We start from the raw sequence: 14,948 nt of genomic DNA on the forward strand, positions 1-14,948 counted from the left end.
TTGGATGAAAAGCATGCCCAAATTAAACTGCCTGCTTCTCGGGCCCAGAAGATATGATATGCATATAACTGGTAGATTTGGATAGAAAACACTCTAACGTTTCCAAAACTGTTAAAATAGTGTGTGAGTATAACAGAACTGATTTGGCAGGCGAAAACCTGAGAAAAATCCATTCGGGAAGTAGTTTTTTTTGTGGTTTTGTAGTTTTCTATTCAATGCCATTACAGTATCCACTGACTTAGGACTCAAATTGCAGTTCCTATGCCTTCCACTAGATGTCAACAGTCTTTAGAAATTGTTTCAGGCTTGTATTCTGAAAAATAAAGGAAGTAAGAGCAGTCTGAATGAGTGGACCCTAAAGTGTCACAGAGCTTTTTCATGCGCGCGACCGAGAGAGTGCCTTTCTTGTTTACCTTTTATATTGACGACGTTATTGTCCGGTTGAAATATTATCGATTATTTAGGCTAAAAACAACCCGAGGATTGAATATAAACATCGTTTGACATGTTGCTATGAACTTTACGGATACAATTTGGATTTTTTTGTCTGCCTGTTTTGACTGCGTTTGAGCCTGTGGATTACTGAAGAAAATGCGCGAACAAAACTGAGGTTTTTGGATATAAAGAGACTTTATCGAACAAAAGTAACATTTATTGAGTAAATGAATGTCTGCTGAGTGCAACCATATGAAGATCATCAAAGGTAAGGGATTAATTGTATCTCTATTTCTGACTTGTGTAACTCTTCTACTTGGCTGGCTACTGTTTGTAATGATTTGTCTGCTGGGCTATGTTCTCAAATAATCGTAAGGTATGCTTTCGCCGTAAATCATTTTAAAAATCTGACACAGTGGTTGGATTCACAAGAAGTTCATCTTTAAACCTATGTAAAATATGTTTTGTTTTCTGAATTTTTATAATGACTATTTCTGTATTTTAATTTGGCACCCAGCAGTTTCACTGGCTGTTGAAGAGGTGTGATGCTAACGTCTCACGTACCCAAGAGAGGTTAACACAGTGTCCAAATAAGGGCCAGAAGTATACAGAATGGTCTCGTCTGCGTAGAGGTGGATCAGAGAGTCACCAGCAGCAAGAGCGACATCATTGCTGTATACAGAGAAAAGAGTCGGCCCAAGAATTGAACCCTGTGGCACCCCCATAGACTGCCAGAGGTCCGGACAATAGGCCCTCCGAATTGCCACACTGAACTCTGTCTGAGAAGTAGTTGGTGAACCAGGCGAGGCAGTCATTTGAGAAACCAAGGCTGTTGAGTCTGCAGATAAGAATGTGGTGATTGACAGAGTCGAAAGCCTTGGCCAGGTCGATGAATACAGCTGCACAGTATTGTCTCTTATCGATGGCGGTTATGATATCGTTTAGGACCTTGAGTGTGGCTGAGGTGCACCCATGACCAGCTCGGAAACCAGATTGCATAGCGGAGAAGGTACGATGGGATTCAAAATGGTCGGTGATCTGTTTGTTAACTTCGCTTTCGAAGACCTTAGAAAGGCAGGGTAGGATAGATATAGGTCCCTGCTGATTTGTACGGGTCCAGATTTTGCAGCTCTTTCAGAGCATCAGCTATCTGCATTTTGGTGAAGGAGAAATGGGAAGGCTTGGGCAAGTTGCTGTGGGGGGTGCAGGGCTGTTGACCAGGGTAGGGGTGGCCAGGTGGAAAGCATGGCCAGCCGAAGAAAAATGCTAATTGAAATTCTCAATTATTGTGGATTTATCGGTGGTGACAGTGTTTCCTAGCCTCAGTGCAGTGGGCAGCTGGGAGGAGGTGCTCTTATTCTCCATGGACTTTACAGTGTCCCAGAAGTTTTTGGAGTTTGTGCTGCAGGATGCAAATTTCTGTTTGAAAAAGCTAGCCTTTGCTTTCCTAACTGCCTGTGTATATTGGTTCCTAACTTCCCTGAAAAGTTACATATTGCGGGGGCTATTCGATGCTAATGCCGTACGCCACAGTATGTTTTTGTGCTGGTCAAGGGCAGTCAGGTCTGGAGTGAACCACGGGCTATATCTGTTCCTGGTTCTAAATTTTTTGAATGGGGCATGCTTAATTAAGATTGTGAGGAAAGCACTTTTAAAGAATAACCAGGCATCTTCTACTGACAGAATGAGGTCAATATCCTTCCAGGATACCCGGGCCAGGTCAATTAGAAAGGCCTGCTCGCTGAAGTGTTTTAGGGAGAGTTTGACAGTGATGAGTGGTGGTCGTTTGACCGCAGACCCATTACGGACGCAAGAAATGAGGCAGTGATCGCTGAGACCCTGGTTGAAGACAGCAGAGGTGTATTTGGAGGGCAGGTTGGTTAGGATGATATCTATGAGGGTGCCTGTGTTTACGGATTTGGGGTTATACCTGGTGGGTTCATTGCTAATTTGTGTGAGATTGAGGGCATCAAGCTTAGATTGTAGGATGGCCGGGGTGTTAAGCATGTCCCAGTTTAGGTCACCTAACAGCACGAGCTCTGAAGATAGATGGGGGGCAATCAATTCACATATGGTGTCCAGGGCACAGCTGGGGGCAGAAGGTGGTCTATAGCAAGCAGCAACAGTGAGAGACTTGTTTCTGGAAAGATGGATTTTTAAAAGTAGAAGCTCAAATTGTTTGGGCACAGACCTGGATAGCATGACAGAACTCTGCAGGCTATCTCTGCAGTAGACTGCAACTCCGCCCCCTTTGGCAGTTCTATCTTGTCGGAAAATGTTATAGTTAGGGATGGAAATTTCAGGGTTTTTGGTGGCCTTCCTAAACCATGATTCAGACACGGCTAGGACATCCGGGTTGGCAGAGTGTGCTATAGCAGTGAATAAAACAAACTTAGGGAGGAGGCTTCTAATGTTAACATGCATGAAACCAAGGCTTTTACGGTTACAGAAGTCAACAAATGAGAGCGCCTGGGGAATGGGAGCGGAGCTAGGCACTGCAGGGCCTGGATTAACCTCTACATCACCAGAGGAGCAGAGGAGGAATAGGATAAGGGTACGGCTAAGGGCTATAAGAACTGGTTGCCTAGTACGTTCGGAACAGAGAGTAAAAGGAGCAGGTTTCTGGGTGCGGTAGAATAGATTCAATGCATAATGTACAGACAAAGGTATGGTAGGATGTGAATACAGTGGAGGTAAACCTAGGCATTGAGTGACGATGAGAGAGGTATTGTCTCTAGAGACATCAATTAAACCAGGTGAGGTCACCGCATGTGTTGGAGGTGGGACAAGATGGTTAGCTGAGGCATACTGAGCAGGGCTGGAGGCTCTACAGTGAAATATGACAATAATCACTAACCAAAACAGCAATGGACAAGGAATATTAACATTAGGGAGAGGCATGCGTAGCTGAGTGATCATAGGGTCCAATGAGTAGCTGGACGGGCTGGAGACATGGCGATTCAGACAGCTAGCGGGCCGGGGATAGCAGGCTAGCAGAAGGGCCTTAGAGGGACGTCGCAATGGAAGAAGTCTGTTGTAGCCCCCTGGTGCGGTTACGTCAGCAGACCAGTCGTGATAGGACAGCAGGGGTCCGTGTTGTAAAAGGGTCCAGGCCAATTGGCAAAATAGGTATTGTAGCCCAAGAAATTGACTGATGGACCACTTCAGCTAACAGTCCAGTATGCTCTAGACAGCTAGCGGGCTGCGGCTAGCAGGCTAGCAGATGGGCATTCAGGCGAAGTCACAACGGAGGTGCCTGTTGAAAAAAAAACTTGCGCGGATTACGTTGGTAGTCCAGTCGTGATGGATCGGCGGGGCTCCGTATCGGCAATAAAAGGGGTGTTTATAAGGAATAGGGTGCCATTTGGGACGGTCCCTGTCCCTCATTGGGTGTGAGACAAAGGTTGTGTCTACACTTGACACTTACATGCAACTTCTGCTATCAGAAAACAAAGATCGCATTGAAAAGATGGGTATAGAAGCACAAAAGTCTCTTTGTATTTTTATTTCTTAAGGATCTCCATTAGTTCCTGCCAAGGCAACAGCTACTCTTCCTGGGGTTTATTAAGGATGCCCATTAGGTCCTGCCAAGGCAACAGCTACTCTTCCTGGGGTTTATTAAGGATGCCCATTAGTTCCTGCCAAGGCAGCAGCTATTCTTCCTGGGGTTTATTAAGGATCCCCATTAGGTCCTGCCAAGGCAGCAGCTACTCTTCCTGGGGTTTATTAAGGATGCTCATTAGGTCCTGCCAAGGCAACAGCTACTCTTCCTGGGGTTTATTAAGGATGCCCATTAGTTCCTGCCAAGGCAGCAGCTACTCTTCCTGGGGTTTATTAAGGATCCCCATTAGTTCCTGCCAAGGCAACAGCTACTCTTCCTGGGGTTTATTAAGGATCCCCATTAGTTCCTGCCAAGGCAACAGCTACTCTTCCTGGGGTCCAAACACATGAAGGCACTTACATCACACATAAAACAAAAACGATAAAACAGTACATTATTGCACATTACATTACATTACTACACCACTACATATCTACAATACTAAATATATAATACCACTATAAAACAATATTACAATGTACGTGTGTGCGTGTGCTTGCATATGTGTGTATGCATGTGTCTGTACCTGTGTGTGTGTGTGTCTTCACAGTACCAACTGTTCCATAAGGTGTATTTTAATCTGTTTTTTAAATCTGATTCTACTGCTTGCATCAGTTACCTGATGTAGAATAGAGTTCCATGTAGTCATGGCTCTATGTAGTACTGTGCGCCTCCCATAGTCTGTTCTGGACTTCTAGATTGTGAAGAGACCTCTTTTGCATGTCTTGTGGGGTATGCATGGCTGTGTGCTAGTAGTTTAAACAGGCAGCTCAGTGCATTCAGCTTGTCAACACCTCATGTTTGCTGGACTCATAAATGCTAGCCAGCTAGCTAATATTTAGAATATATATATTTTTTGGGCTAGAGTTATGCTAACCAATTTGCAATCCCTTTACTGTTGTTTGCTAGCTTGCTGGCTAGCTACAGATGTTAGCCGGTTAGTTAGCTACAGTAGTTAGCTACTGCCATTAGTTGTTGTTGTGTTATCATATTGTTCCTATTCTACCGTTTGAAGAACGCATACTGGCATTTGAATATAGAGGGAAAAGGGACTCAGGACACACTGTGGACACGGTAGACACATTTAAATGTAGGTGTAGACGCATGACACGTTCAGAATTCCATGACCACAACTCTAAGATCAGAATACTAAAGCTGCATGAACTGTCAAGTCTAGACACGGCCAGAGATGAGTTTGAGGCATAGGTCACATTGGTCTCTCTGGCTCTTCTTGGGTGATTCATTCTGGGGAAAGCAGGAGCCTGCTGCTAGTCCGCTGTATTCTATTACTATAAGGGCAGCAGAGCAGTAAGTAAACAAACTGTAAACCAACCAGTACAAAGCCAAATACTCTGCCTACGTGCACAGAATAAGGGAGTCACAAGACTATATAAACACACACAAACACACACTACACTGACACAAAACAAACACACACATTCACATACACTACATACGCACACACACGCGCATACCGACAACAAGCACACACGCACATGCTGACACGACACAAACACACACGCTTTTACCTTCATCATATGCTGCTGCTACTAAGTTTTTATTTTACTCGTATTATCTATCCTGATGCCTAGTCACTTTACCCAGTCTTCATGTACATGTCTACCTCAAATACCGTATCATTATCTATCCTGATGCCTAGTCACTTTACCCAGTCTTCATGTACATGTCTACCTCAAATACCGTATCATTATCTATCCTGATGCCTAGTCACTTTACCCAGTCTTCATGTACATGTCTACCTCAAATACCTTGTACTACACAGTGTTCTGGTACTGGTACTCCCTGTAGATAGCTAAATGTATGTGTATTTTATTCCTGTTGTTATACTATTTTTCTTTTTATTATAATTTTTTCAAATGCATTGTTGGGATGCAAGCCTTTCACAGCTAAGTCTACACCCATTGTATTTGGTGCATGTGACAAATAAAATTCGATTTGTCATATTAAAAGGCCCAGTGCAGTCAAAACGTGATTTTCCTGTGTTTTATATACAAATTCAGGCTGTTCTGAGGACAACTCAAAATTAGGAAGGTGTGCTTAATGTTTTGTACACTCAGTGTATGTCAGTGTATGTCATGGAAAGAGGTGTTCTTAATGTTTTGTACACTCAGTGTATGTCATGGGAAGAGCAGGTGTTCTTAATGTTTTGTAAACTCAGTGTATGTCAGTGTATGTCATGGAAAGAGAAGGTGTTCTTAATGTTTTGTACACTCAGTGTATGTCATGGGAAGAGCAGGTGTTCTTAATGTTTTGTAAACTCAGTGTATGTCAGTGTATGTCATGGAAAGAGAAGGTGTTCCTTATGTTTTGTACATCAAGTGTGTGTCATGGAAAGAGCAGGTGTTCCTTATGTTTTGTACATCAAGTGTGTGTCATGGAAAGAGCAGGTGTTCCTTATGTTTTGTACACCAAGTGTGTGTCATGGAAAGAGCAGGTGTTCCTTATGTTTTGTACATCAAGTGTGTGTCATGGAAAGAGCAGGTGTTCCTTATGTTTTGTACACCAAGTGTGTGTACTAATATATACACTACCGTTCCAAAGTTTGGGGTCACTTATAAATGTCCTTGTTTTTGATGAGAAGCTAATTTTTTGTCCATTAAAATAACATCAAATTGATCAGAAATACAGTGTAGACATTGTTAATGTTGTAAATGACTATCGTAGCTGGAAACGGATGATTTTTAATGGAATATCTACATAGGTGTACAGAGGCCCATTATCAGCACCATCACTCCTGTGTTCCAATGGCACATTGTGTTAGCTAATCCAAGTTTATCATTTTAAAATGCATATTGATTATTGGAAAACCCTTTTTTAGTTATGTTGGCACAGCTGAAAACTGTTGTTCTGATTAAAGAAGCAATTAAACTGGCCTTCTTTAGACTAGTTGAGTATCTGGAGCATCAGCATTTGTGGGTTCGATTACAGGCTCAAAATGGCCAGAAACAAAGACCTTCTTCTGAAACTCATCAGTTTATTCTTGTTCTAAGAAATGATGGCTATTCCATGCGAGAAATTGCCAAGAAACTGAAGATCTAATACAACGCTGTGTACTACTCTCTTCACAGAACAGCGTAAACTGGGTCTAACCGGAATAGAAAGAGGAATGGGAGGCCCTGGTGCACAACTGAGAAAGAGGACAAGTACATTAGAGAGTCTAGTTTGAGAAACAGACGCCTCACAAGTCCTCAACTGGCAGCTTCATTAAATAGTACCCGCAAAACACCCGTCTCAACGTCAACAGTGAAGAGGCGACTCCGGGATGCTGGCCTTCTAGGCAGAGTTCCTCTTTCAAGTGTCTGTGTTCTTTTGCCCGTCTTAATATTTAATTTTTATTGTCCAGTCTGTGATATGGCTTTTTCTTTGCAAATCTGCCTAGAAGGCCAGCGTTGTACGAGATCTTCAGTTTCTTGGCAATTTCTCGCATGAAATAGCGTTAATTTATCAGAACAAGAATAGACTGACGAGTTTGAGAAGAAAGTTATTTGTTTCTAGCCATTTTGAGCCTGTAATTGAACCCACAAACGCTGATGCTCCAGATACTCAAATAGTCTAAAGGCCAGTTTAATTGCTTCTTTAATCAGAACAACAGTTTTCAGCTGTGCTAACATAATTACAAAAGGGTTTTCTAATGGTCAATTAGCCTTTTAAAATTATAAACTTGGATTAGCTAACAAAACGTGCCATTGAAACAGGAGTGATGGTTGCTGATAATGGGCCTCTGTATGCCTATGTAGATATTCCATAAATAATCTGCCGTTTCCAGCTGCAATAGTCATTTACAATGTTAACAATGTCTACACTGTATTTCGGATCAATTTGATGTTATTTTAATGGCCAGAAAATTGCTTTTCTTTCAAAAACAAGGACATTTCTAAGTGACCCCAAACCTTTGAACGGTAGTGTGTATATATATACAGTACCAGTCAAAAGTTTGGACACACCTACTCATTCCAGGGTTTTTCTTTATTTTGACTATTTTCTACATCGTAGAATAATAGTGGCGGCATCAAAACTTTTACCAAAAGGGCTATCTTCTGAATACCATCCCAAACTTGTCACAACACACCTGATTTCCTCAAACACATTAAGAAAGAAAGAAATTCAACAAATTAACTTTTAACAAGGCACACCTGTTAATTGAAATGCATTCCAGGTGACTACCTCATGAAGCTGGTTGAGAGAATGCCAAGAGTGTGCAAAGCTGTCATCAAGGTAAAGGGTGGCTACTTTGAAGAATCTCAGATATAAAATATATTTTGATTTGTTTAACACTTTTTTGGTTACTACATGATTCCATGTGTGTTATTTCATAGTTTTGATGTCTTCACTATTATTCTACAATGTAGAAAATAGTAAAAATAAAGAAAAACCCTGGAATGAGTAGTGGTGTCCAAATGTTTGACTGGTACTATATTTATAAAAGAGAGAGAGAGAGAGAGAGAGATCCACACTATGAGGTTGGAATAATACTGTGAAAATGTAAAAAATTATGATAATGCCCTTTTAGTGTTGGAGCTGTTTGAAATGACTGCCTTATATTTCAGCCTGTTCTAAAGGTTTGAATTTTGACATGACCTGGCAGTAAATTAGTTAATAGACCAATAAGAAAGAGCATTCCAAACCTCTCTGGCAATAACAGCTAGTTTTCAGTTTTCCCCTCCCCACAAAAGTCTTGCTTGGGAAATTGGTCTTTGCTAAGATGCTATGTTACTTCTTGACCATTTTAATTGAAAACAATTACAGTAAGGTACTTAATTGTTACCCTGAAAATATTTTATATTGATATAAAAAACAGCTGCATTGGTCCTTTAAGATGGACTGATTGCAACCCTCATCCCCCAGTATGTTGCTTATTTACAGGGGTGACCCCCAATCACCTCCACCCACCTCAAGGACCAGACCAGACAGAAAAATACCCAAATAGCCAAGTATAAAACCAGCCTAGTGACACCATGACCCAAAAATTACAATTGCTTACATGCAAAAGGTTAATTCACCTAAACCTTTTTATAGTCAATGATATTCTCAAATTCAGATGGTCATCTAAGTAGTGACAGACAGGATTCTACACTCCACTCAGACAAATCTGAGAGGGAAAATCAATAGGATGGGTCTACTGCCCTCTGCCTCGGGCCAGACTCTGCCATGCCAAGGCTATACCCGACCCGACCCACGTCCATTCACGAGCTCAGCACAAATAAACAATGCCTGATTGTTGTGGTCAACAAACAAACAAACAACCGTGGTTTGTCTCATTCCCTGCCTGGCACGGGCATGTATAGCCTATCTAATCGTTGTACGCTACGCTCCTCTTCTCAATACAGCTCATTTTCTCTGCTGGTGTGGTGCGGGATTTTATAATGGGATAGTGGGACTGCCTGCCACTTCCTCGCGCGCGCACGTCCTAACAGCGGCACGAGAAATACACGCACAGATCCAGTTACCGCACATAGAAATAGATCGATATCCGGGAAATAACGACTGGGCCTACAAGTGGTCCACATCCGTGCCAAATTATCGGGTCGTTTTTGCTGTCAATTGTTCGCGATTACGGTGATCTCGTCACACACGTGCGGCCATTTTTGTTACCCATCCAGGGCATTGTAGCCGGCAAATTTGAAGAGTATTATTATATAGCCTTTCACATAGTCAAGATACCGTGGAGAAAAGGCATAGAATAAGCACTCAAAGCATGAGCAAGGCAATCACATTGGACGAGCGGTAAGCCATTCCCAATAAATATCCTACAGACACACACACACACTAGGGAAGCACATAGGCACGTAAGGAAGTCCAGCCCTAAATCCATCTTTGAGACCAAAAAGTCCGCTTTTCCTTCCACATAAAGTTTCTCTCCAGAATTAACTTTAATCGCCCATTCTAAACCATGTCTCCGGGCCGTGACTTACCGGTAATTGTGTATGTAAGTTAGCGGTGATCCTCTGTAGCTGTCCCGGTTGGAAATTCAAACCCCCTTAGCTGTCGTGGTCCCACAGCTAACTCTCCGTGAATACACAATGTCAATCAAAACATTAGACCGCGCCCCTACTGGTGACGTGCGTCGGAGATGGACGAATCATAGTCGAAGTCCATCCCCCACATCCAACGATGGATAGACACAGTGCAACCATTCAGAATGTGAACGATTTTAGAATTGAATGTTAAACATTGTGATTGTTTCATTCCCAACACTTCAGTCATGGGAATAGATGTAATAGCCTTGCCTATCAGTCTTCATGTGTGAAGTAGGCTGTGGAATAGGCTACAATGTTATGTACTGTGGACCATTACAGTAGTAGACAATGAGTTGAGTTGAATTGATGGAATTAAATTGGGTGGGAATTATAAAATTGGATTAACTAGAAATTAGAGGACATGATTAGGAATTTGGTTTCTATGCACCATTTGAGACTAGCTGTAGTAATAGCCTGTAGTAATAGCATGCAGTAATAGCCTGCAGTAATAGCCTGTAGTAATAGCTTGCAGTAATAGCCTGCAGTAATAGCATGTAGTAATAGCTTGCAGTAATAACCTGTAGTAATAGCCTGTAGTAATAACCTGTAGTAATAGCTTGCAGTAAAAGCCTGTAGTAATAGCCTGCAGTAATAGCATGCAGTAATAGCCTGCAGTAATAGCCTGTAGTAATAGCTTGCAGTAATAGCCTGCAGTAATAGCATGTAGTAATAGCTTGCAGTAATAACCTGCAGTAATAACCTGTAGTAATAGCCTGCAGCAATAGCCTGTAGTAATAACCTGCAGTAATAGCCTGCAGTGCTGAATGTACATTGTGTACCAAATATGACAGGCTAGAATCACAAAAGGTCCTATTGCCCTATTTCTTATTAGACATTAATTTGCACTTGCACTGAGATTTCCAGATAGGTGGGCTAGTTTTAGTTCAGAATTCACCATAACAAAAATAATATCAGTCAGAAATATTCAGTCATCAAAATTCATAAAATTTTGAATGACATCTTCTCTGCTTTCTCCTCTATTTCCCTCACCTCTTTTATCTGTCTCAAATATTTATAGATTCCCCTCCAATAGCAGTCTACTCATCCTACACTTGTTGGTATGACAATAATTCGATGTTGACTTGTTGGGTAATATGACAAAGTGTTACCAACACAGGAGGTTGGTGGCACCTTAATTGGGGAGGACAGGCTCGTGGTAATGACTGGAGCGGAATAAGTTGAATGCTATCAAATACATCAAACATATGGTTTCCATGTGTTTGATGCCATTCCATTCACTCCGTTCCAGCCTTTTTTATGAGCCGTCCTCCCCTCAGCAGCCTCCACTGGTTACCATGGTTATTCCATTCCAATGAACAATTCATTACAAATGTCCCAATTATAGTATAATGTTTCGTATACCTTTTTTCATCAACACTATGTGAGAGAGGCTTTAGGCTTTCTACAGGGAAGCTGCCTGGCTGGCTAGTAGCTACTCTGACTTCAGGCCAGGTTACACACGTCGTGTTAAATGCAATAAAACATATCAACCACAAGAGTGTGCCCTTAGCCACCAAATTGCAAATTGTCCAGAAAAGAGTTGAGTACAAACTGGTTTCTAATACCTCTCCAGGGATTGCAAAGATGTGTATTGTGAGTGTCCGCATGCACATCCTTTAAAGACGTACTACCTCTTCAGTATAATGTAGAAAGCCAGGAGGAACCTTCATTTCTCAACACTCATTTGAAATAAGTTTATAATAACAGCAAAGAAGTAGATCCGTTATATAATGAATTTTTAATAGCACAGTTTTACCATACACTCAATAATTCTCTCCCCTGACTTACCAATGTACCGGTGACTTAAATAAGACTCTGTACATATGCAGTTAGTTATCTGGCACAGGAGTAGCCTCTGGATGGAGGATGGGGTAGAGGGGGATGGTTGGGTGCTAGCTGGGGATGTTAGGATGGGGCATCGGCCATGGTGAGGCGGCCGTGTTGTTGAGGTCAGTATATCGTCGTGGCGATGGTAGGGTGCTGGGCGGGGACAGTGACACGGTTACCACAACGACGGTTCATCATATCTGCGGAGGAACAAATCAAATAACAATTATGTGCAAACTGCCATTAGACCAGAGGAACAGATCCATTCAAATAGTGTTTTGTTAAGAACGTTAATATCTAGGCACATGCATGCAATGCACTGCTAGAAACAGTGGATCACTCACACATATCTGCCGACACTTTACTCGCTACAAAACATTCGTTACTCACAGATGTACACACACACATCCGTGTGCACACACACACAGCGACGGTACCTGGACTGTGGGAGCGTATCTGTGCTCTCCTTTAGCAGCAGTTCTGAGATCAGTGAATCCAGTGTGTCAGGGCTGGACCTCTTCCCATACCTGAGAGAGAGAGCGAGAGCGAGAGAGAATGAAAGAAAAAGAGAGAGAAAGAGAGAGAGAAAGAGAAAGCGAGAGAGACAAAGATGTCATGAGAGTGAAACAGGAGATGGTGAGACAGGAATTTCATACTTCTCATTGACTAAACTTCAGGAACTAGACCTTCTGTGCTACCCACATGAGATAACTGACCCTACTATAAATGGTGTAGAGCCAATATGAATGTAAGTCTGGTTATTGAGACCTGTCCTTAGAGCCCTTCTGTATAACAATAAATTATTGTTTTGTTGGTTGTCAACTCTGCTCTTCTAATGGAATTTGTAATGACCCTTTCCCACTCTTAACGTCAACACTCTAACAGAAGAAACACATTCAAATACAAGCTGAAACTGTTAATGATTGTAGCCTCTGAAGCTAAGCAGGGTTCTTCCTGGTCGGTCCCTGGATGTCAGAACAGATGCTGCTGGAAGTGGTTTTGGAGGGCCAGTAAGAGGCACTCTTTCCCCTGGTAAAAATAAATACAAATATAACTATTCCCTTGGTTGTTGCTGTAAATGAGAATGTGTTCTCTGTCAACTTACCTGGTAATAAATAAGTAAAAGAAAAGTAATTTCACACTGAGATTTGTGAATAGAGTGTGACTGAACGGAGGGTGAATAGCCTTATATGTGGTATGACGCTAATTAAGCATCAGTGGGGTACTGCTATGGAATTACAGATGGTGTTTCATCTAGACAACACACAGCATACTTAACAACAAGTTTGCCCTGGTTTAATGTGACTCTTCTTTATTGTTTTAGTCTCCTTCTTTATTATTTTAGTCTCCTGAATTCATGATTGGATTAGTTGGTATTTGGACTAGAGCAAGAAATAACACCATTATTAGACATACAAACCAGCTACACATGGGTTCATTCACTTTAAAAGGGTCCCACATATTCAGACCCCAAGATGGTTAGTTATTGAGTTTCTAAGTTTTAGATGTACAGTAGTCTGATATATAGTTTGATATTAATCATTTGATTACTTCACTTCCATGTTTTTGCTGTTTCTTTAAAGTGCTCATTTGTAGACCTACAGCGCTTTCAGGTATGGGCTGTAATTTGTTTGTATGAAAGGCGCTAACAAATACGTTAATAATCACAGTATCATTATGTTGTTTTTTATGAATTAGACCTATGGCTTACTCATAAAAGAATATCTAAGGATATTCACAAACAAAACGTTCAGCCTTATAATTTCTTCATTTAGAACACCAGTTTGTCACACCCGGGCTAAAGCACTCACCTCTGCCTTGTAATGAGGTTGATGTAATGTCTGAGAGCGGAGTAATACTTGGCAAGTTCCTCCGCCGGCGCCTCTTCGCCGGGGATTTCAGGTTTGACCGGGTAACCTTCCGCGAGCGTCCCGATGCATATAAAGGTCCAGACGAGGAGAGTCAGTGCGCCCAGCCAGGTACCCAAGTTAGGATGCATCTTTAACATTGACGAATCAAAAGAGAAAAATATCAGAAAACTACTTTGCACCATATTAAACAAGATTAGTTTAGGATACTTTTTGTAACCTTAATGTCTAACCTTTCTATACGTAGGCCTATAGGTTTTAAAGGGTTTTCTATAAAGCTTTAATGAACCAATTTCACTGCCTTCACTGAAACTGACATTTAAAAAATGTTTATCCGAGGAAGTCAAATAAATATAAATTACATTTTAAACAACAAAAACATATCAGTATAAGGTTCGGTTAATGACGACAACAGGTAGGAAACATACTTAACTTCTGACTTTTCAAGTTTTTCCCTGGTATACATTTTATAAGATTTCATAGCCTTAGCAATTCAGAGCCTTGACAATGAAATGGTTAAAGAATGCCTATAGATGTAATAGAAGTACTTACATTGAGTTGAGGGTTTAAAGGATGGTTTAGATATAAGTTGTCCTCAGGCGTTTTCTGCTCCTGTGCGTTCTGGAGGGTACCCACTCATGGGCGCGATTTTTATAACGCGCAGTGCAAGGATGGGCAGGGCGAGTGAAAAAAGTCTCCAAATCCCCATTCCGGAAAGGTGCACGGACAGACACGTCACTGTAAGCTGTCATCGCCCATTTTAAATAATATTTATGATTGCTTGATAAAAATCACAATAGCAGTGGAAATTAAATGTATTTTTCTCTCTCTCTCAAACAATACATTTCACTCTGGAGTGGAATAAACTGGGCTGAAGCGACATGGCACAGATCCAAGACCAATTTATAACGTGATGATTAGGATGACTGGGAGTTTGATGACAGGACACTGAGATGTGCACCCTCAACAAGAGAGGGAACTCATTGAAATATGAATTCAATTATTATTTACTTTTGAGTTGTTTTAGAGATCTTTCATCTGATCTCATGAAAAGTTTTTATTTTTTTCCCTTCTGGGTTGTCAATATCGACAGAATTGTCTCACTTTGGGACATGTGTTTATTGTTTCTAAAACCTCCATTACATGCAGCACGCACTCACACACCCAGCTATACATATA

The 14,948-nt window shown here is 41.5% G+C and overlaps 2 protein-coding genes across 2 annotated transcripts in view; both read right to left on the reverse strand.

Moving 5' to 3' along the window:
- mpp6b (membrane protein, palmitoylated 6b (MAGUK p55 subfamily member 6)) overlaps positions 1-10,067 on the reverse strand; it is an 81,105-nt gene extending 71,038 nt beyond the window's left edge. The window contains exon 1 of the mRNA XM_038965897.1: positions 9,970-10,067. The gene's annotated coding sequence lies outside the window, so the exon portion shown is untranslated. The remainder of the gene's footprint in view (positions 1-9,969) is intronic.
- Positions 10,068-11,825: 1,758 nt separating this feature from the next.
- LOC120022577 (pro-neuropeptide Y-like) lies at positions 11,826-14,376 on the reverse strand. Its single transcript, XM_038966535.1, has 4 exons — positions 14,322-14,376; positions 13,713-13,900; positions 12,339-12,428; positions 11,826-12,101 (listed from the first exon to the last, which is right to left on the reverse strand). Exons 2-4 carry the CDS (start codon positions 13,898-13,900, stop codon positions 12,077-12,079), a joined length of 303 nt encoding a protein of 100 aa, XP_038822463.1. The 5' UTR covers positions 14,322-14,376; the 3' UTR covers positions 11,826-12,076.
- Between the last annotated feature and the right edge of the window lie 572 nt (positions 14,377-14,948).

The sequence above is a fragment of the Salvelinus namaycush genome, chromosome 27 (genome assembly GCF_016432855.1).
Source record: "Salvelinus namaycush isolate Seneca chromosome 27, SaNama_1.0, whole genome shotgun sequence".
Taxonomy (NCBI): Eukaryota; Metazoa; Chordata; class Actinopteri; order Salmoniformes; family Salmonidae; genus Salvelinus; species Salvelinus namaycush.